General features: G+C 34.9%; 1 protein-coding gene across 3 annotated transcripts in view; it reads right to left on the reverse strand.

The window, feature by feature from the left end:
• The window catches only part of TBC1D5 (TBC1 domain family member 5), a 579,401-nt gene that overhangs the window by 342,059 nt on the left and 213,940 nt on the right, over window positions 1-23,402 (reverse strand). For all 3 annotated transcript variants that reach the window (XM_046002325.1, XM_046002328.1, XM_046002327.1), the window contains one exon: window positions 22,951-23,082. In XM_046002325.1, the coding sequence (XP_045858281.1) occupies window positions 22,951-23,047 (97 nt within the window). In that variant the 5' untranslated portion in view covers window positions 23,048-23,082. The remainder of the gene's footprint in view (window positions 1-22,950; window positions 23,083-23,402) is intronic.

A 23,402-nucleotide genomic window follows, 5' to 3' on the forward strand; every position in this document is an offset into this window, starting at 1 on the left:
TCTCTTATATCTAAACAGAAGATGTGCAGTTTGTAACCTGCTTAATTCGCCTTATGTCCTACATGCCCTCAGTATGGTGTTCATTAAAGTCTCAGCTGTTTTGTTTGTAGCAGTGGCAGCCCAAACATAGGCTTATTTTTCTTTGTTAAAAGGCCAGATTGTGCATAAATATAACCCTAATCTGTGTGTCTGGGTCTGTGTGTATGTGTGTCTGTGTGTGTGTTTTAATGGCAAGAAATTATGAAGCATGTAAACACTTCTTGGTTTTCCCATCACTCAAGCCAGGTATCTGAAATCAGTCCCTTGCCTAAATGTTCATTAAGAACAGCACGTCTCAGTCTTTGGATAAAGGTTTAACATGAGAGCCATCTATAAAACCAGATAAACTCCAATGGCAAGTTGGTATAAATAAATTCTATAAATTGCAAATAAAAACCATTCTTAAGGGTCCTCATCCCTCCCCTGTAAAATTTTCCTGGCCTAATCGCTTCCATGCATTTGATTATATAGAAGGTTTAAATGAAACCTACTTATATTTGCCTTGGAAATAATATGGCTCAAAATCATATGGCTTGAACAAATACTCAAAATTTTGTATTTAACCAGTCCATCCACAACTAGAATTTCTGTTCAAATGTGATGTTCGTAAGAAGACTACTTACCTACTACCCTAAGTTTTTAAATACAGCTTCCCTGATATGTATACAATTAATTTCAAAACTCATGTATGAATTGTATAGTTAACAGTGTTCACATGTATCAAATTAATCACATTCTGAAATCATTCAAAGTAGAAGGTATAAAAATGTGTCAAATATTTAATTACTGCACTTTTGTGTGAGGTTTGATTAACAAGACAAAAGATTTATTTTTAACTTGTTACTAAGTTACTTGTGATGTTAATTTTAACATGCAATTAATTAAATGTACATAAAGGGCTATTAAAGTATTAAGCCTGACAGCTGCAAAAAATAATTTAACCTCCAAAATGACTAAAAATTAGATACTGCCTATAGGTCATTTTGGCCCATAGAATATACTTTTTAAAATAAAATTACATTAATTATTAAATACAACTACCCAGATATGATGATTTTAAGAAAACATTCATAACTGTGTCTTCAAAAGCTCTTCTCAAGAATGATCAGACAACTGACTGAAGAAAATGGTATTAGACGAAGATACTGGAAATAACTGAGAAAGTATCAAAGACCCCCACCAGAGTTGTCTTTTCATTCCTAAGGTTAATTTGTGATTCATTCATACTTTATGTACTTACAAAGGTGCTTTCACATAGAAAAAGAACGAGATTTTTACCCTAGTGCTGATCTTTTATCATTAATCCACCAAGACTTAAGGAAAAGAAAGAGTCTGTACTAGGATACCAAAGATGAAGCATTGTATCTGAAGAGTAGCTGCACATGAGAAAATTACAGGATGGAAAGCAAGTTCAGTGATAAAAAGCTGGCCAAAGTTAAGACCACTTCCTTGAGAGGAAGTGAGGCTACAGAGATTTCATATTTTATCCTTAAGGACATGAACAGAAGGGCTTTTCAACACAATATGGTACACAATATTCTTTCTCAGTATGAAACCTGTCACACCCCTAATGTCATAATTTGGAGAAACTTAATCATAAGGCCTGATCAAAGGATAACAAAAGTTAAAGTTTATGATGTTGTGAGTGGAACTACAACTTCAAGAATAAATTTATCAGAAACTCAATAGCTTAGAGAAAGTCTCTCATTCCTGGTTGGGTAATAATCATTCTTACTCCAAGTACCTTGGGGAGCCCTTTATAACTAGAAAAAAAGGTAGAATCAGGCATATAACCGACCACAGTCCAAACCAGTCTTTCCCAGAGTGATTTCACAGTACAAGATGGGTCCCTGCACTCATACAGAGAAGGGAGAATGAGGTACCAACATTAACCCAACCTGACTCTTCTTAAAATCAAAGCAAATAACATATTCAATTTTTTACATGTGTACAGAGAGCCTGGACAACACTAAGTTACTTAACAGAAATATAGTTGACATAAAAATTGGAAATTGTATTAGAGTATATAACTTTAACACTGAGAAAATTTAAAGTACAATGCTACTATCCCTACCACCTTCTAATAATTAAGAAAAATAAAGCAAACTGAATTTAGGATTTACTAAGTTGGTTCTGGTGCTGAAATAAAAAACAGGGCTTGTTTGTTTAAGTATTATAAAGTTCGTGATTCTTCTATATGTGTCTGAAAACATAACTGGCGGTTTTTTCTGCTGTCTTTCTACATTCAATTACTTTTAAAAGATAAGATTTTAAAAATTATTGTAAAAGGCTCTTCAGAGTATATCAGTAAGAGTGACTCTGGAAAATGGCTGAGCAGGAATTCCAGGGCTCCATTTCTCCATAAAAACGACTAATAAGCTGACAAAAACTACCAAGAATCACTTTTGCAGAACTCTGAAATTTAGTCAAAAACTTAACAACAAACAGGAAAGATTAATGAAGACAGAAGCTGCTGCTTTGTAGTAACCTGGTACAGGATGCTAATGCCAGAGTGAGCTATATACACTTTGTTCTAAAGGGAAAGTGGTTGAGTGTTTTACCTGTCTGGCAGCTCCCTAAAGGAACAGGGCAAGTACTCACCTTTGTTTCTTCCAACTTCAAGTGTTCCCAGAGCTGGGGCATATTCTCTGATGACATTTGCTAAAAGCAGTGAAAGTCAAAAGTATTGGCCACAGCAGACTAGGTCAAGAAATAAGTTAGGACAAGCAACAGAGAAACCAACAGCCTAGGTAGGAAAGGGCTGGGAAAAAAGACATATGGGGTAATATGGACTTTCACAAGCTCCCATGTACCTGAGGGAATCAAAAGGGCCATATGCATACTCGGAAAAAAGCCTGAAGAGACTCAAAACTGTCATCTTTGGCTGAGCTTTATTCTCCAAGTAAAAGCAAAGTTGTGAACAGCCTGGCTAAGCAATGAAGGATGCCTACCTTGACAAGAGCCAATACACAGTCTTATTTTGGCTCCAGGTATTCAAGGATAATTTATTATCCTTGAATAATAAACTCAAGAGCTCAAAAATTAGTTGAACTCTAACAGACTTCATAATTATACACACAAAGAATACAGACTTTACAGAAATAGTCTGTAAAAGTCATTAAAACAATAACCTGCAACTACAGAAACAATAAACCCCAAGGAGGACGTTGCCACACTATGATATTCAACATAATCCAGTTTTCAACAGAAAATTAAAAAGCATACAAAAAAACAATAAAGTATGGCCCATTCATAAGGGAAAAAATTATCAGAAAATGTCCCTGAGGAAGCCCAAGCATTACAATTGCTAGACAAAGACTTCCAATCAATTGTAATAAATACATTCAAACAGCTAAAGGAAAACCGCACAGAAGTAAAGGACACCAGGAGAACAATGTCGCAATAGAGAGTATTAATAAAAAGATCGACATTAGAAACAGAAAATAGTAATTCTGGAGCTGACAGGTAGAGTAGGCAAATTTAAAATTTACTGGAGGGGATTAACAGCATATTTCAGCAGGCAGAAGAAGAATCAGGAAAATTGAATTTAAATCAATTAAGATTATTTAGTCTCAGAGTCAGAAAGAAAAAAAAGAATGGAGGAGAGATAAAATAGAGAGTAGAAAAACAATAAAGAGAATCAGTGAACCCAAAAGTTAGTTCTTTGAACAGATAAAAAATTTGACAAATTTTTAGCTAGACTGATAAAGAAAAATACTAAAAAATGAGAAACAAAAGTGGAGACTCTACTACAGACCTTATAGAAAAAAGAAGATTATAAAGATACTATGAGCAAATGTATACCTACACGTTTATAGGTGTTATAGGGGTTAGGAGGTGAACAGATTCCTAAACATGCAAAAACTGACTCAAGAAGAAAGAGGAAATCTGAATAGACTTGTAAGAAGCACAAAGATTGGATCAGTAATCAAAACACTCCCCAAAGAAGACCAGGACCAGATGGTGTCATTGGTAGTGCTACCAAACATTAATAATAATTAACACTAATCCTTCTCAAACTCTTTCAAAAACTAGAAAAGGAGAGCGCATATACCTATGTGGCCAGCATTATCCTGATACCGAGTAAGAAAAAGATATTTTAAGAAAACTACAGACCAGTATCCCTAATATATAAATATAATGAATATAAATACAAAAATCATCAACAAGGGCGCCTGGGTGGCTCAGCTGGTTAAGCATCTGACTCTTGATTTCAGCTCAGGTCATGATCTCAGGGTTGTGAGATGGAGCCTTGCATCAGGCTAATTTGCTGGGCACGGAACCTGCTTAATTCTTTCTCCTCCTCTCCCTACCCCAACCTTAAGAAAATCCTAAACAAAATACTAGCAAATCAAATCCGACAGCACTTTTGCAGTATTATATATCCTAACCAAGTGGAATTTATCCCTGGAACACAAAACTGGTTCAGTTTAGAAACATCAATCAACGTAGTACATAACATTAATAACATGAAGGAAAAAAATGACATGATCATCTCAATTAATGCAGAAAAAGCATCTGACAAATTCCAATGTCCTTTCCAGATAAAAACACTCATCAAAATAGGAATCAAAAGAAACTTCTTCAACATGAAAAAAGGCTTTTATGAAAAATTCACAACTAACAATCAATGATGAAAGCCTGAAAGATTTCTCCCCAAATCACAAACAAAACGCCACTTCTATTCAACATCATACTAAAAATTCTAGCCAGAGTCATTAGGCAAGAAAAAGGAAAGGCATCCAAATCAAAAAAGAAGTAAAATGATTTTTATTAAATGGTGACATGATCTTATACAGTGAAAATACTAAAGAACACATACACACACACACACACACACACACAGCTTATAAACGAATGCAGCAAAGTTGCAGGATAAAAGATCAGTGTGCAAAAATCAGTGTATTTCTTTAACTAACATAACTGCAAATATCTTTTTGACAAGAAGCCTCTAAACACATGTAAAGAAACACTTTTGGTTCAATAGTCCTAATGCTCTCAAACCAATTATTAAGATATTCTATTTAAAGAAAATCTTGAAGAAAGGAATATTCTATTACTGTCACACTTATATTTTATATACTTATTTTAACGAGAGAGTAATGGTTATCCCAAAACAGGGGTCAATAAACTGGAACCCATGGGCCAAAGTGACTGACCTCCTGTTTGCTAAATAACATTTTATTGAAATACATCCATAGACATTTGTTTACAAATTGTCTATGAATGCTTTCAGGACAAAATGCCAGGGCCTAAAAAACTAAAATATTTACTATCTGACCCCTTAAAAAAAAAAATTTCCAATCTCAGCTCTAAAAAATAATCTAGTACAGAAATTTACCTTAGATTGGCACATGACAGTGAAACAACGATTTCCCTTTTACCCTATTAATTATAAGTAACCGCCTGTCAAAATCCAAGAAAACTACTAAAAGTATGGCTGAGTTAATGTTCCAATGATTACGAGGCTATTTCCAATTTAGAATCAAGAACTGAGTCATACAAAAACAGCTTTGCTCACAAGTGAAGAGAAAATGCTCTTAAAAACTGTTAAACAGGGGCACCTGGGCGGCTCAGGTGGTTAAGCATCCAACTCTTGGTTTCAGCTCAGATCACCATCTCATGGTAGTGAGAACTCCCATCAGGCACCACGTTCAGCAGGGAGTCTGCTTGAAGATTCTTACCCTCTGTCCCTAAGCCCACTCACATGTGTGCCACACACTCTCTCTAAAATAAATAAATACATACCTATATATATACACATACTGTTAAAGGATTAGATTAGCAGGTAATACTGACGATAAAAGACTACCTACCCAAAGGAGTAGATTATAAAATGATTCGGCCTACTTCAGGAGTGAGACAAGACTATTACAAACTAAGGTTTGAATAAGGAGTTGTTATAAACAGAGAGTATATCACACTTTTTCTCCTAAATATCTTTCAAGAATCCCTAGTCTCGAGTATTCTGTATATTTCAAATAAACTAAGGATGTGTTCTATGTTAAACTGGCATGATGAATGAAGAAAAAGTTATGGTACACTTGAAAAAGAAAAAGCAATGAACAAGGAAAGCTAAAATTTTTTTTATTAATAAACTTTATTTTTAGAGCTATTTTAGGTTTAAAAAAAAACAAATGGAACACAAAGTAATAGAGCTTTCATATAGCCCTCACCCTCACATACCTAGTGTTCTCTAGTATTCACATCTTGCATTAGTGCAGTACATTTGTTACACTGATGCATCATCAATACTGATAATTATTAAAGTCCATAATTTACATTAGGGTTTACTCTGTGTTGTACACTCAATGGGTTTTAATGAATATATAATGACTTGCACCCACCATTACAGTATCACATGACACAGTGTCACTGCCTAAGATCCTACGTGCTCCACCTACAGATCCTTCCACCCAACCCTCCCTACCTCACCACACCCCTCATGACCACTACTGGTCTTTTTAATGTCTCCAGAGTTTTGGTTTTACAGAATATTGTGTTATTGGAATTATGTATATAGGCTTTTCAGATTGACTTCATTCATGTAGCAATATGCATCTATGATTCCTCCTGGTCTTTCTATGGCTTAATAGGTCATTTATTTTTTTATCACTGAATAATAATTATATTCCATACACATACCACAATTTATCCATTTGACTACTGATAGGCATCTTGGTAACTTCCAAGTTTTAGTAACTATGAATAAAAATGCTATGAACACTGTGCAGGTTTATCTGTGGACATAAGTTTTCAATTCATATGGGCAAATACTAAGGAGTGTAATTGCTAAATCATATGGTAAGAATGTGTTTAGTTTCATTAAAAAAAAAAAAAAAAGCCAAAGTATCTTCCAAAGTGACTGCACCATTCTACATTCCCACCAGCAGTGAAGGAAGAGTTCCTGTTGCTCCACATCTTCACTAGCATTTGGTGATGTCAGTGTGCTGGATCTTAACCATTCTAATAGGTGTGTACGGTGTCTCATTTTAATTTGAAATTCCCTGATGACCTCTGATGTTTAGCATCTTCTCCTACCCTTATTTGCCATCTGTATATCTTCTTTAGTGGGGTTTCTGATCAGATATTTTGTCCATTTTTTAACTGGGTTGTTTTCTTATTGAGTTATAAAAGTTCTTTGTATATTTTAGATGCCAGTCCTTTATTAGCCATGTTTTGCAAAGATTTTTTTCTCCTAGTCTGTGGCTTATCTTTCATTCTCTTAACAGTGTCTTTCAAAGAAAAAAAAATGGTTTTAATGTTAACAAAGTCCAACTTACTATTTTTTTCTTTCATGGATCATGCTTTTATTTTTGAAACTAAAACATCATTGCCAAACCAAAGTCACCAAGATTTTTTCCTACATCATCTAAGAATTTTATAGTTTTGCATTTTACATTTGGGTTTATGTTCTAATGTTTGTGAAAGGTGTAAAATCTATGTCTACATTTTGTTTTGTTTGGGGTTATGTTTGCTTTGCATGTGGATATCCAGCTTTCTAGCACTACTTGTTGAAAAAGACTGTCCTTTTTCTATTGAATTGCTTTTGCTTCTAGTCAAGATCACTTAACTATATTTCTATGGTCTATTTCCAGGCTTCCTATTCTGAGGTCAGGTAGCATCAGTCTTCTACCTTTGTTCTCCTTCAATATTGTGTTGGCTATTCTGGATGGGTCTTAGATTTTATTTTATTTTTTTAAGATTTTATTTATTTATTTGAGAGAGAACACAAGCAGAAGACGAGGCAGACAGAGGGAGAGAAGTAGACTCCCCGCTGAGCAGGGCCTGATTCAGGGCTTGATCCTAGGACCCTGCGATCATGACCTCAGCTGAAGGCAGACACTTAACCAACTGAGCCACTCAGTTGCCCCAGGTCATAGATTTTAGTAAAGAAATTCTATGTAGTCACACTGGAAACTGATTGAACAAATGCACAGACGTGGGCTGTGAAGGGCTTTGAGAACTTTCTTTAAAACTTCACTTAATCTAAGAAAACTCAGGATGTTAGGGAAAAAAGCAATTAACTTCTTACACTTGGCCTCTTTTGATAAAACAATGTTTCTTTTCAAAATCTATTGCTTTTTAAAGATCAAGCATTAAATAATCAATTCCAGTTACTCTTCTGATATTCTACAGCATAGGCCACGGAATCAACAGACAAATCATTTTAAAATTCAAGACAGAATTTAGAGACTAGGTATAATGAAAATCAAATCAGGACCAAATGAGAACGCTTATTGTAGTATATGTAGCAACTAGGTAGTGGTTTACCCATGCTAACTCAAAATGCTATTTAAAGAATTAACTTTTTCCACTATTGCTAAATTGATTGTTCTACTCGTAAACCATAATATTCTGACTCATCAGACCTAAGAACAAACTGGTAGACTGAATTCAGAGCTTGGGACACACAATGAAAACCAATGGGAGACTGTAGTATAAACATTCACAAGGACTAAAAAGAACTTAATATACTCTACTCCTATAAGCCCCATTCCTAGAAATGAGAACTATAATTAATTTTTCAGAGTCTGTGGATACTCTAAGCTTCTTGCATTTTACACTTAAATATTTATTACCTAATTACTCTTATACCTGCTTCTTTACTTGCAATTTTACAAATTTTTATCATTAACTAAAGGGGTAAAAAAAGGAAAGAAAATGAAAGCAACAGAAATTTAAAACCATCAAACTAGGCAAAAAGATTGTCAAACTAATTTTAAAAATTAGAGTATTGATTTATCAGGATTGCATTTATATCCCTTCCACATAAAATCACCACTTGATTACATGATAATAAATCTTGCTCTCATGTTTACAGACAACAGCAGATCTTATTAATTATGACTTGGTTGACAATTCATCTGCTTCCCCTTACTCTGCATATATAGAAACAGAAATATAACCATTTCTTCATCCGTGGATCTTCTGATCTCAACACAGAGTAGGCTGAGTAGAAGAGCTTTTTTTTATTAGCTACTAATAAAGTGAATTTCTAGGTAAGAAATATTGGCATTAAAATGTCTTTTTTTAATTTTTAAAGATTTTATTTGTTATTTGACAGACATTGAGAGAACACAAGCAAATGAGTGGCAGACAAAGGGAGAGGGAGAAGCAGACTCCCTGCTGAGCAGGGAGCCCCATGCAGTGCTGGATCCCAGGACTCTGGGATCATGACCTGAGCCGAAAGCAGATGCTTAACTGACTGAGCCACCCAGGCACCCCACATTAAAATCTTTAAGAGCAAATTTGAGAATCAAAACTTTGCTTCCTACCTTTTTAATATTCCACACCATTTGTACCCCTCCATTATAGTGATTAATTAGAAATGACCTACTTCATGATTTCCAAAAGTTTTATGATAAGCAAAAACCAGATACAACTGAACACTTAAAATTTTCCAGGATCTGTATTCTTGTCTCTAACTACCATTATACAGTTCCAATACTATTTACACAATGATAAATAGGACATGTATTGGTAAGGGCCGATAATATATATATTTTTTATTTACATTCTTGTAAGCTTTGCTTTTTGTCTTTGTACTTTCTCTTCCATCACTTTATATTTAGCAGCTCTTCCACAAAATCACTCAGTCTATTAAAAGTTCTTTCTTTTCTGTTATAAGGAACCAAGAATACACCATTACATTTTTCTATGTGAAGTATGGTATTAAATAATAGCTTGTACACTAATTAAAGCAAATGTAATTGTGAGAACACATTGACATTGTTAAAATAAATTACTCAATTTGTTAATAGTTTCATTTCAAGTGACCTTAATTGTATTAATTGTGATACTAGCAAATTAAATTGAAGAGCATTAAATACATTGTTCTAATATGTCCTAGAGGAGCAAATTTTCCATTACATCAGCAAAGAGAAAATAATGATTATATGCCCCCAACACACAGACACAGACACACACACACACACACACACACACACACACACACACACACACAATGGGTCAAACAGAAAAGGTCATACTAGACTGCATTTACTATTACTATTTTAATATCCATAGCATGACCTAAAATAGGCCACACAGAAGTAACTGAGCTTCAAATAAATGGTTAATTTTAAGGCATTCTTCTATCTTAGATTAAGGAGGAATTACTTCACCATTATGAACAGTTCAAATGTTGAGAATGAGGAAACAAAGTTTGGTACAAAGAACAGCAATTTGAAAATATATTTTAAAAAAATAATACAATTCTGTGTAATCAGGCATTACTAAGGCTATATATTTAAAAAAAAGTTACAGCCCTCATTTCTTTTCTTTTTTTTTTTTTTAAGATTTTATTTATTTATTTGATAGAGATTGCAACTAGTCAGAGAGGCAGGCAGGGAGAGAGAGGAGGAAGCAGGCTCCCTGCTGAGCAGAGAGCCTGATGTGGGGCTTGATCCCAGGACCCTGGGATCATGACCTGAGCTGAAGGCAGAGGCTTTAACCCACTGAGCCACCCAGGTGCCCCTCAGCCCTCATTTCTTGAGAAGAAACTTAATTGTTCAACAGCGGTAACAATTCAGACTGTTAAATAACTCCCAGTCTCTAGAATAAAATCTGTACTCCTCAATTTGGCTTACAAAATCCTTATAATCTGGCCTCTGCCTATTAAGACCCATCCTGTGCCATTGCTATACCACCTATGGTACCCCAGACACATTGACATTTTCCAGTTCCTTCAGTATGGCAGCTCTATTCCTATCCTAGGATAGGATCTTCCTTTGCATGAACTCTTCCCTTTTTTGTGAAACTGCTTTGCTGTTTCTCGCTCTCTAACTTTGCATGTCTGGTTCCTCCTCATCTGTCATTCACATCTAGCTGATGTATCATCTTCTTAGAGAGATATGTAAAATCTAAAGTAGGCACCCAGTCACTCCAGTAGACTCCAGTCTACTTTCATGCTTTGCCTAGTATTTATCACTTTCTTATATATTTTTCCTTATTTCTGTATTTTTTAATATTTTTTACTGTCCCTCTCCTGCTAAAATGTAAATCCCATTGAGAGAAACCACTTGGGTCTACTTTTTTAACAGCCCATCCCCTGATAGATACTAAATGATCACTATTTTGAATGAATAAGCAAACATCAGTCCTGTGGCCTGCAGCCCTTATTCTGTGTGAAATAATATATGTGCTTCTATAAATCTCTATTCATTCACTGAGTATCACTAAAATTTCTTAATCATTGTGCCAACATGTCTGACTAAAAACCTGTAAGTTCAGGACAGCTGGCTGGCTCAGTCTGTACATCATGCAACTCCTGAACTTGGGGTCATGAGTTTGAGCGCCATTTGGGGCAGACAGCTTACTTAAAAAAAAAAAAAAAAAAAAAAAAAAAAAAAGAAAGAAAACCTTACATCTACTAACAGATCCATTCAAAAGCCAAATTAAAGATTCAAATTGATAGCAGAGTTCTAAGGCTGGTGTAAATCAGTTATATTCTATCAAAATTGTCACTAAATAGTAATGCTAGGAAGCCAACTGTATTTAAGTCTCTCCACATCTGGAAGAAGAAAGCAGAAGAAAAGGGGAAGTAGGAGAATTATTATTTAAGTATACATATTCCCATAATATAAATGATTTTTTTTTTTTTGCTCACACATTGCCTTTTTTGTGACTTGAGTAAGTAAAAGCTAATTCTCACTGTTCATCTGTTGATAAATCAAGGCCAGTGGGTGATTTTTCTGACTAAAACTGAATGTATTTGTACATTCTGGAAAGATAAACAATCACTAGAATGTACAGGAATACAATAATTACTAACTGGTAGAAAATCGTTTCCAAAGACTCAAGCAAATTATATTTTTAATACTGTAGATGTAATAAAAGAAAATGACCATTTAAAGTAAGTAACTTGTGATATTACAATTTTTATGATTTACTAGCTTCTTAATTTCTTCTATTTAAAACACTCAGATCTTCCTAAAATGTGAAAATAAAACAGCTTGAAGCTAACATAATGTTTCTTGTCTTGTGCTTTTCTGTATTCATCATCTGGGATTCCTTCTCAGGGAATTCAGGAAGCAGTATTATGGTCAAGTTCCAGAGTAAAGTACAAGGATTGCATGAAAATGATTTCAGATTTCAGAACACCTATTAAATTAATAAGCAAGTCCTCCTTACAGCGAAAGTAGAGTGATGGCAAACTAACTTCTTTTTAATACCTGCAAAACACAGGAATAAAAAAATACTTGAGATCAGGTTAACAATATATCAATAGGTAAAGTACACTTTCAAAGCTTTTGGTAAAGAGAAATTTAAGAAAAGAATAATGTAAGAGAATAACCACAGAAAAAAACCTATATTTATAAACATGAAGGAAAATCATAATAAAATTGCCACAGCATAAAAGATGTTTTTACTACAAATTACCTATATAATTTCTAAATTGTTAAAATATGCTGAAGTAGATATCAATATCTATCAATGTAATACAGATTAAAACTCTATGCAGTACACTATTCTCTGTCCTCACTATTTAAAAAGATCACTGGATCTTTAATAACCATTAAAATTGTGTGTTTTAAGTGAAACACCAGATGTGCTTTACTCAAGTCTACAAGAAAATTTATAAATATCCAAGTATAATTGTCTTGAGATTTTTTTTAAGTGCCTATTACATGAAAAGAGAATTTTTACCAAAATGTAACAGCTCTACTGAAAAATATTCCTGGCTATTTTATTACATAGCTGACTGCACAGCAAAGTACAGAGACGATTTTATGATTTGAAGTTGGGAAAAACAGGTCTTTGGAATTCCCAGAGGAGAGCAGGAGAAATACAGAAGAACTGAAGAGGTCCTGGTTATTCTCTCAGAGTAAGGTTTAAATTTTTTCTTATAATCTCATCTTCCCTGATATTTAGTTCTTCCCTCTGATTGGGTAAGAGCAAAGTGAGAATGCCTGTAACCTTTAAAAACACTAGTTTAGCTAGATATTGTTCTTAAAATTGGTTAATGCTATGAGAGGAGTTAGAAGCAGCATGAGGGACCTGGAGAATTGTACCTGTAAGGGACTAATTATTCATTTCACTACTAAGCCGTGGGGGAGGGGATTTCTGTTTTAATATGTAAGTGAATAAAAGGAGCAGTAACTGCACGAGACATCAGGTGGTAACTCTTGAAATACTTTCTAAGCCCTATGAACTAAAAGTTGGGTATGTCATTTATTGAAACAGTCCAAATTCTGGCTTTACTGTCTTTTCTGACCCCACTACTAAATTAGCAAAGGCAACTAATGTAATTCTTTGATAAGCAATCCACTGCAGGTCATTTCACGTAAGTGGAGATTTTTCTTGGTTTTGTCCTTCTAAGGTTGAAGATAATACTGTTACTCTAAATCACCTATATCTGTTCTAGTTATTCCTAGACCTAGCCAACCAAAAACACCAGCACACAACCTCCCATTTGTGGTGATCCAAGAGTGGTATAAAGGCTGACTGAAAAGGTAGGAAAAATGTCTTAAGGTATGGATATTCCTTTGCAGACCAACTCTGCCCAAAAGGATAATGGTAACAGCCTTTACAGGGCTATAGTTTCTGTCTGCCACCAGTGCCAGCGGTTGAGGTCTCCTTTTTTTCTAGGACCCTACAAAATGATTAACTTTCAGTTAGAGCCACAACGTGACTCAATGACTCTTCACATAATCCCCTCTAACGCACCTATCTCTTCAGGCAAATAAGGGGAACTGCCACAACAACAGAAAATTTGAAATAAACCTAAAAACCAGATGCAATTAATAAGGAATGGACAAGTTAAAAAAAAAAAAAAGTTCAAAGTCCAGAAGACCTGTCTTTTATTTCAAGGATCTACACTGTCCCAACAGTGAGCTCCACTGTTATCATTAAAATGTCTAACTTGCTAAATCTCAATTCACTGTGAAAACATGAACACATAAAATTCACATATAACCACCCAAATCTAATATTAAAGAATAAGCTGAACCCTCCTTGCCATTCAAGTATTTTGCCTTTGATATTTAACCACTGTCTTTTGATGTTAATTCTGAATCAGATTTCAGTTCACTCTCATTCACTTAAATGACTTACTGGTATTTTGAAACTGGCTTAACCACTAATGACAGATTATCAGTACTCTTAAAATCACCAAATCATTTTTCTCTTTTTATACTCTAACCCAGCAATCCTTGAAGCACTGACCACTTCTGACCTTCTGAAGTTCTCATATCCCTGTAGTTTCTGTAATTTTAGAACTCCTCTATCCCCTACTTTAACTACTCCTCTAGTATTTTTTAAATACCACTCCCTTTATCCAGATTCTAACCACAGAGAATTCCTACCTAGCAATCCTCAGCTCTTTCCCTTTCTCTTTCTTTGGGTTTTTGATCTGTCTCACATACTTTGAACTGATACCTCTGAAGGATGACTTTCAGATTCTAACTCATCGTCTTTCAACTTAAGTCTCTCACTTTCAACTTTCTTTTGGAAAACTTGACGTAGAAGGATTGAGCATGGCATGGTCACTGCTCTCTAATTTCACCTCTTACTGTCACAGCATTTAACAAAATCTGTTTTTAAGGAGACTTTTTTTTTTTTAAGATTTTATTTATTTATTTGACACAGAGAGAGAGGTCACAAGTAGGCAGAACAGCAGGCAGAGATAGAGGGGGAAGCAGGCTCCCGCTGAGCAGAGAGCCCGATGATGATGCGGGGCTGGATCCCAGGACCCTGAGATCATGACCTGAGCTGAGGGCAGAGGCTTAATCCACTGAGCCACCCAGGTGCCCCAAGGAGACATGTTTTTAAACCATCATTATCTTTGTTACTGTCACTGAAGAACTACCAAGTCACCCTATTTAACAATCTTTACCTTAAACAAAGCTACCATTTTTCTTGATTACTTTAGTCTTACAGTTTTCATCTAGCTAAATTGCCTTTTACCTTGTTATCTACAAAGAATCTTTTTAAAAACATTGTTTTGTTTTGTATTATCTTTTTTAATTTTTTTTTTCCAACAAGAGTACACTCTTTAATCCCTATCACCTATTTCACCTATCCCCCCACCTACCTCCCCTCTGGTTACCATCAGTTTATTCTCAATAGTTATGAGTCTGCTTCTTGGTTTGTCTTTTTTCTTCCTTTGCTCATTTATTTTGTTTCTTAAATTCAACATATGGGTGAGATCATATGCTATTTGTCTTTCTCCGACTTATTTCACTTAGCATTATACTCTCTAGGCTCTATCCATGTTGTTGCAAATAGCAAGATTTCATTCTTTTTTATGGCTGAATAATATCCCTTGTGTGTATGTGTGTGTGTGCATATGCCACTTGCACACGTGCACGCACATACACACGCACATACACACACACACACACACACATCTTTAACCATTCATCTATTGATGGACACTTGAGCTCTATGAATAATTTTTTATTAAAAAGATACTTCTGGGGCCCCTGGGTGGCTCAATGAGTTAAACCCTCTGCCTTCGGCTCAGGTCATGATCCCAGGGTCATTGAGTCCCGCATCGGGCTTTCTGCTCAGTGGGGATTGCTTCCCCCCTTCTCTCTCTTCCTACCTCTCTGCCTACTTGTGATTTCTCTGTCAAATAAATAAATAAAATATTTTTAAAATAAATAAATAAAAAATAAAAAGATACTTCTTACGAAACTAGTTAAACAGTAAAAAGATCAGTGTTTGCCAGGGGTTGGTGGAAGGATGAATAGAACACAGAGGATTTTGTGAAAATATTCTGTATGATACTATAATGATGGAAGCATGTCTTTATACATTTGTCTAAACTCATGGAATATGTAACACCAAGAGTGAATCTTAATATAAACTATGGACTTTGGGTAACTATGATGTGTTATGTAGATTACCAGTTGTAATAAATGTACCACTCTGGTGGGGAATATTGATAATGGAGGAGGCTATACATGTGCTGGTGCAGGGGTATATGGGAAATCTCTCCTTAATTTTGCTGTGCACCTAAAATTGCTCTAAAAGAATTAAGCCTTTAAGGTGTGCCTGGGTGGCTCAGTCACTACGTGTCTGTCTTCGGGTGAGGTCATGATTCCAGGGTCCTGGGATGGAGTCCCGCATCAGCTCCCTGCTCAGCAGGAAGCCTACTTCTCACTTTCCTACTTTCCCTGCTTGTGCTTCCTCTCTTGCTGTCTCTCTCTGTCAAATAAATAAATAAAATTTTTTTAAAAAATTAAGCTAAGATTAAATTAAAAAAAAAAAACTTTAGGCCAACCCTATCTAAATTAATGTAGATCCAAATTCTTAACACAGAATTAGGGAAGGTATTTAGGTTACTGGCTACCATTTAACAATGTTCCATCAAATTAATGTATATATCACTCATATACTGTTCCCATATTCCCTTCATGACTTCCATCACCATATTACTCTGAACTTCATCTGCCTTGACTCCTCCATCCCTTCTAAAACTTTTTACTCTGCCTTCTTAGAACCCCCTTCGATGGTAGCAAATTTCCTTGTATTCTCAGACCATCAATGAATTCCTCCTCCATCAACCTCCTTGCCTATGTGTACCTCTTATACTCCCATAGCAAAACCCTTGTTCTTCTGTGTGACCAAATCATAGGTGCTGAATTCTACTGGACATAATCATGCAAATTTACAAGCTTGTATGCCTATAAATTATGATGTCTTATCTCAACTTGGCCCCCATGGTTATATATTCTTTATCAAATCATCCCAACTTTTGTCACTCTCCACAAATCTTCAAATGTTTCACCTTATCACTCACCTTCAGCAAATTATCTCACCTTAACTTATCAAAAAAGGATTAAAGCATCAGTTATATTTCACTGAACTCTGTTATTGAACTATTAAGCCTACTGTAGCTAAATACCTTCTTTTCTCCTTCTCTCCTTTTACTACAATGAAAATAATGGCCCTTTGTCTACAAATCCATCATCCAATCCACCTCTAGACTGCAAATTTCCAAGACCTCCTAGACATTTCTTGCATTGATTTTAAAATCTTTAAATACTCCCATAACTTTTCACTCTATTCCTCATGCCAGTTTAGTACAGAGTACATCACTAGTTTATTTGAAATACACAGAGAACTCCAAGACTATGGATTCCTGAGATGACAAAAAGCACTGTGTTTGTCAACAGTTACAATGTCTCCATCCTGTGCAGATTTCTATTTGTTTAAACCTTTAGCTAACCTTGGGCACTTTTGTTTTCTCCTTAATACCTTGGCTTGACTCCACACTCCTAGTTTTCCTTCTATTTCTCTAGACACTCTCTCTTTGTCTCCTTTATAGTATCCTTCTCTGCTACAAGGTCTTTATTTTTTTTAGAGATTTATTTGTCAGAGAGAGAGAGCGAGAGAGAGCGCGCACTCACAAGCAGGGGAGCAGCAGGTAGAGGGAGAAGCAGGCTTTCTGCTGAGCAAGAAGCCAGATGCAGGATTCCCTCCCAGAACCCTTGGATCATGACCTGAGCTGAAGGCAGATGCTTCTGACTGAGCCACACAAGGCATCCCTGCTACAAGAACTTTAAATTGGCCTTCCTTAAGACTGCTTCTAGGTTCTCTTCTCACACGAGGTGCTGTTACTAAGTGATCTCATTCACATTGTATTGCAACCATGACAAATCTTTATCTCCAGCACCAACCTGTACCTACGTTTTAGACCCATACATCAAAATCTTTAGGATGTCTGCATCTGAAAGTCATAAGGCATTTCTAACTCACATACGAAACTGAACTGAAACAATCTTCTCTGCCACCCCCTGTTCCACCTGCACTACAAAAAGTTCCTCCTCACAACGCTCCCTATCTCAAAACAGGCATTTTTTGGTCAACTTGGAAAACTGAATGTCACTTCAAACTTCTCACCCTTATCACTTCATTATATCCAAATATTAAGTGCTGTCAATTCTACCTACTAAATATCTCTCAAATGTTTCCACTTCTCTCCATTTCTACTTCTATAATTTCCTAGTATATGCCACTATGATTTCTAACCAAGAATACTGCAATGGCTTCTTAACTGTAGAAAGACATAATAATCTTTCAAAAATGTAATTCTGGCAGTATGAGTCCTTCACTAGACTACTTACTCTTCTTAATATCAAGTGGCTTCACGGCCCTGGTCTGCAGTCTCATTTGTGGCCATACCTCCTTTGAATGCCAGCCTCCAACCACACTGAAGAGGGCAGAGCACAAGCTCACAGCACATACTCTTTACTCACTCACTGATTACAGCTACTCATCCTTCCGGTTGTGGCTTAAATAGATATCCCCTTCCTTAACACGCCACTAACACAAATTTAAGTTAAATTTCTCAACAATATACTACCTCAGCATACTATTAATTACTTTAGGAAAGTACTTATCATTCTTCATCGTAACTGGCCATTTACTTTTCCTGGTCCCCCAAATTCTGGCCATCAACCATTATAACTGGCATTCAGAAGTATGTTTATCTTTTTCAATATTTTATTTCCAGCACTCAAAACAATGCCTGGCACATAGAAGGCACTCAAATTTTTATGAGTGACGAGAAACTTTAGAAGTGCTACAAACTTAAAAAGAGTCTATACCCCTAGAGGTTGTTGATTGCACAGTGTTTCATATGCACAATAAACAGTATTTCTATAAACTGCATTAGTAAGTTATAGAAATAAAAAAAATTAAGAATGGTATCTTTGTAGATTTTACACTAGGAACTACATATATGAAACATGTATTTTAAATGTAGCCATTCTTAACCTATTCTCCCATATTATGGCCACAAATATCTTATAGAAGTAATCATTTATTTCCTTAGCTTTCCCTTGTTAAGTAATTTTTGCTATGGGTTAGTAGGATATCATAGCTTGACCTTTATTTGCCAGAAAATTCTCTCCTGTTGGTTCTTATGGAAATTTTGATTTGGGTCATAATGAAAGAAAACATGGAAAAAGTGAATTTTAAGAGGGATTTCAAAGAAGGGACAGGTCAATGAGCCCAAAAGAGGAGAGGAGACTATATTAACTTCTAAAGCCCTGAAAGAATAAAAATTAAAGTACTAAAACAATCAGAGGCTAAAATAGAATTCATACATTACAACTTAGGACAGAAAGGAAAAAGGTAGATGGAAAAAAGATACATGAAGGAATTACTCATTAATTTAAGTGAAGGAATTCAGACTGGTAAAATACAATTCAATCATCTGTTAGTTATTAATTCAGTGGTGTCCATGGGCAAACAGACACACAAATAGACACACACATAATGCTTATACCTTAGACAAAGAAACAAACAAACAATGAAACAAATTAAATGCAGAATTACACTTAAGGATGACTGCTGTGAAGTAATTAAGAATAATGTCAGAGAACGATGGCATGTGGAAGGTCCACAGTTTAGAACTGGCTTATTAGCACATCTGACTATGGCCAGTCAGGCAAGACAGTGGTGAACATCATGGTCAAGAGTCTGGATTTTATTATTAGTGCAATGGAAAACCACTGAAAAGTTTTAAGCCAGGAAAGAAAGATTTTCTTTTTCCTTCCTGAAAAGGAAGATGACTTAGAGAGCAACCTATACCTTTGTCAGATATCTTTCCAAAACAAATTCATCTTTTACTCAAATCTAAACCCAATTCTGCTATATGGAAAACAGTATTATAGATCATAATAGGACAGCATCATTTTATTACATCAACTTCGGTGAACTATTTTAATTAATACCAATTTATTCACCAATAAAGCCAGGCACTCCCTTCTAGTTCTAAAACTCTGTGATATTACAACAGAAAGAAAAGAAGATTAGGGACAAAAACAAAATTATAAGAGTCAAAAATGGAGTAGGCAGGATATTCTGAATGTCTTGGATTTTTTTTAAGTAGGTTACTAAATATTTTATCCCTGAAGATAGAAAGAAAGCTTTGAAACAGATATTATATAAAAAGCATTACATTAAGTAATTATCTGAATACTAAAAAAGCTGTAAGTAAGAAGGCATATAAAATTGAAGCTAAAAAACTCTGGCAATATGTAACAAAGTGCTATTCTCCAAAAAGACTTAATAGAGGAAAATGTTCTTTTCCTACAAATGAATAATCATAAATAGTTGAACAAACATTTTGGGTTTTTTTTTATGGTTTTAACTGAATCACAAGTAACCTACCAATTTCTAATTAATATCCTTTGATCAAAGACCTTGGAATTTAAAGTAGTAAACTATGTATATGACCAAATAGGGCACAGAGAAATATGTCATGATTTCTATGCTATTCTCCATTTAAAAAAGGAATTCAAGCAGTTAAGAGTTTGATTCACATGGAAAATTCTGCACATATATATTCAGTTTCTTTTCTCTGTTCTCACGACCTTCCAACACCATTCATGCAAATAAACCAGTAAGAAGCAGTTTTCCTTTATTATTCCTGTGATGTGGCTATTTTTGCTAATGCTTTCCAAAATACTCGGAATCATTTGACTCAATAATGTACTGTTTGTTTATAAATGTTAAAATTCAGTTTTGAGAAATGGAAGACTTATTTATTAATGGAATCTATAACATGAATAACAAAACTACAAAACTTAACTTCTACAAAGGGAAACCACTGATTAAGTCCAGTGTTTGACTACTCACAAAATGAGTCATCTATTTGCCATAAATTCCCTGGTGGGAAAAAATGTGTAAAAGGCTTCCAATACGTGGAGAACCCCATGAAATGCATATATTAAAATAAACAAACACTAGAAAGGTGATGATTCTTCAAATAAATATGACAACCCTATTAAAATGCAACACATGTTTTTCTGCTAAAAGGAAATCTAGGAAGATGAAATAGAGGCTTCATATAAAATATTTACATATACAATGCACAAAACCCACTATGGTTAGTAACCTTCATGGCTTTCAAGAACTAGATATTTACATATCATTCTTTCTGCATGTGCGTGTGCGAATGTGTGTTTTGTATATATTTTTAACAGTTGACAGCTGTTTTAGAGCATACAGAGATGCCAAGCTGAATGAGGGTCTTGATTACTTCAAGATTAGCTATCTAAAGTTTCTATTCATTTTAAGTGTTGTTAGTTGGAAGAGTCATTAGTCACTTCCTTGTCTCATAGAACATCAGCATACATTTACATTGTTAATGAACATTTGGGGTAAATGAATTAATGGCACTTTTAAACATCAATTCAGTCCTAATAACTTTGTATGTCATAGAAATGTTAGGCTAGGATATAAACGAAAAGCCTTTTCAGTAAAGGTAACTACTCATTCCTGCAAACAGTAAAGGATAAAATTAATTTAAAATGTTTTTAACCAGTTAAAATAAAAAAATAGAACCTCAGTATTTAATGAATGATACCAGAGAAAAATATGCACTTAAAAACAACAACAAAACAAAAAAAACTGCATTCTAAACTAAGCACATAAATCAGAAAATTTTGGTGAAATTATTTTATATACTTCTAACAAAAATATATTTACTTTTAAAATAGCCACTTACAGAAGAGCTTGTGAAATAATTTGACTTATTTATTAGTGCTTCTTATAGATATTACATTTTTTAAAAATCACCAGGAGATGTAGTATTCTTACCACTGAAATTTTTAAGATGCCGAAGCTAAAATGAGACACACTAATATTTCTATATTATCAAAACCTTGAACAGTCTTTTTGAGACCTCTTCAATAAACACACAAATAAAAATAAAAAGTAAAATCACAAAAATAAGTTGTAGGGCAAATTATACTATTATAAAATTTTTTATTTATTTGAGAGAGAGCATGCGGGCATGCATACCCAAGAGAGCACTTAAGCAGGGGGGTGGCCTGCAGAGGACTAAGCAGGCTCCCCACTGAGCAGGGAGCTGGAGGCAGGGCTCAACCCTAGGACCTTAGATCATGACTTAAGCCAAAGGCAGACACTTAACTGACTGAGCCGCCCAGGTGCCCCCAAATTATACTATTTTCATTGAAAACAACAACGCATTTGTATGACGTAGAAGGCAGTAAAGATGCACAGAAACCATAAAACTCCATATAGTCAAGCTTTGTGCACTAAAGAAATAATCAGTTTAACGAATCGATCATTTTTTTTAATTTCCAAAACACAATAGTAGACCTTTATACCAACATAGAAAAAAAAATTGTATCTGAAGTAAACAAAATATATGTGAATCACTTTAACTGTGATTTTTTAAAATAGACATCATAATCCTGATGTATATATTTTATGAGCAAAAAATTACAAGTAGCAACCTGAGTCCATGAATCAACTAAAAATAAAGATAAGTCTTTAAGAATTTGCACAAACTGACCGCTTCCTTTTTCAAGATACTCTATTATTACCAATATGGAGAAAACGAAACAGAGTTTTGGAACATACACATTTGACAAATTTTTATAAGGCACATGCTGAATGCAGTTTACCTCTTAACAGTCTCTTTTACTCTTTCAACAATTTCAGTGAATAGATCTTTAAAAGTAAGACACAAATTTCAATTAGTTTGAGAGAGAGAGAGAGAGAGAGAGAGAGAGAGAGAGAAGAGAGAATGAGGCAAGTCTATTATCCCGGAATAACATCAACTTACTTTTAAAGGCAAAAACTCGCTAAAAAATGAACACCAGAAGCTCAGACTTCTTTAAAAGATGCTTGACAAAGGCCATTTGTATTTCAAAATCCCTATGCTGAACTAAGTTCGTAACTTTTTTAAAAAGAATGACAGTGCCTTAAACATTTGGCTAATGCTTCTGTCTATAATTGGAAGTTGACGTTTTGTGGTATTCATTAGTGTCAGAGTGCTCTCTACCTATGTCCAGGGAAGTGTGCTTCAAGATGCCCTGTTCAGCTTCATGTAAAGAATTACATACAGAAGGCAGGCAGAGCTAACCAGAGACTCTGCTATGCTTTCCAGTAACCACAGAATGTATCTGATACAAAACTCACCTCCAGTCTTGTTAGAGTAATTCGACAAGGGATCGATGCCCACTTCTTGTTCTTCTGGCTGCAGAGGGTGTCTAGTTTCAGATAAGGAATGATACATTTTGAGAACTGGATAATGTGACCAAAAGTGACTACCTGGGATATTTAAAAAGAGAGAGAGAGGGAGAGAGAGAAATTATATTTTTTCTTTTTGCTATGACTGGGAATAAGTACAAGATTGAAATGATTAAATGAGCATTACAGACATTAACAAGTTTTCCACAGGCTTCAGGGACTGTTACAACACATTGGCAGCCATATGCAAAGAAGCGAAAAGTGGCACAAAATTTCCATTTCAGCAAATTCTCCCCAAATTTGAACTTCACTGGTAACCTATACCTCAATGTTCAATCACGTGTATTTTCAATAAACTTCTGCACAAAAAGTTGAATTGTAAGTTAAATTACTGTCCCATA

This window comes from Meles meles, chromosome 4 (assembly GCF_922984935.1).
Source record: "Meles meles chromosome 4, mMelMel3.1 paternal haplotype, whole genome shotgun sequence".
Lineage (NCBI taxonomy): Eukaryota > Metazoa > Chordata > Mammalia > Carnivora > Mustelidae > Meles > Meles meles.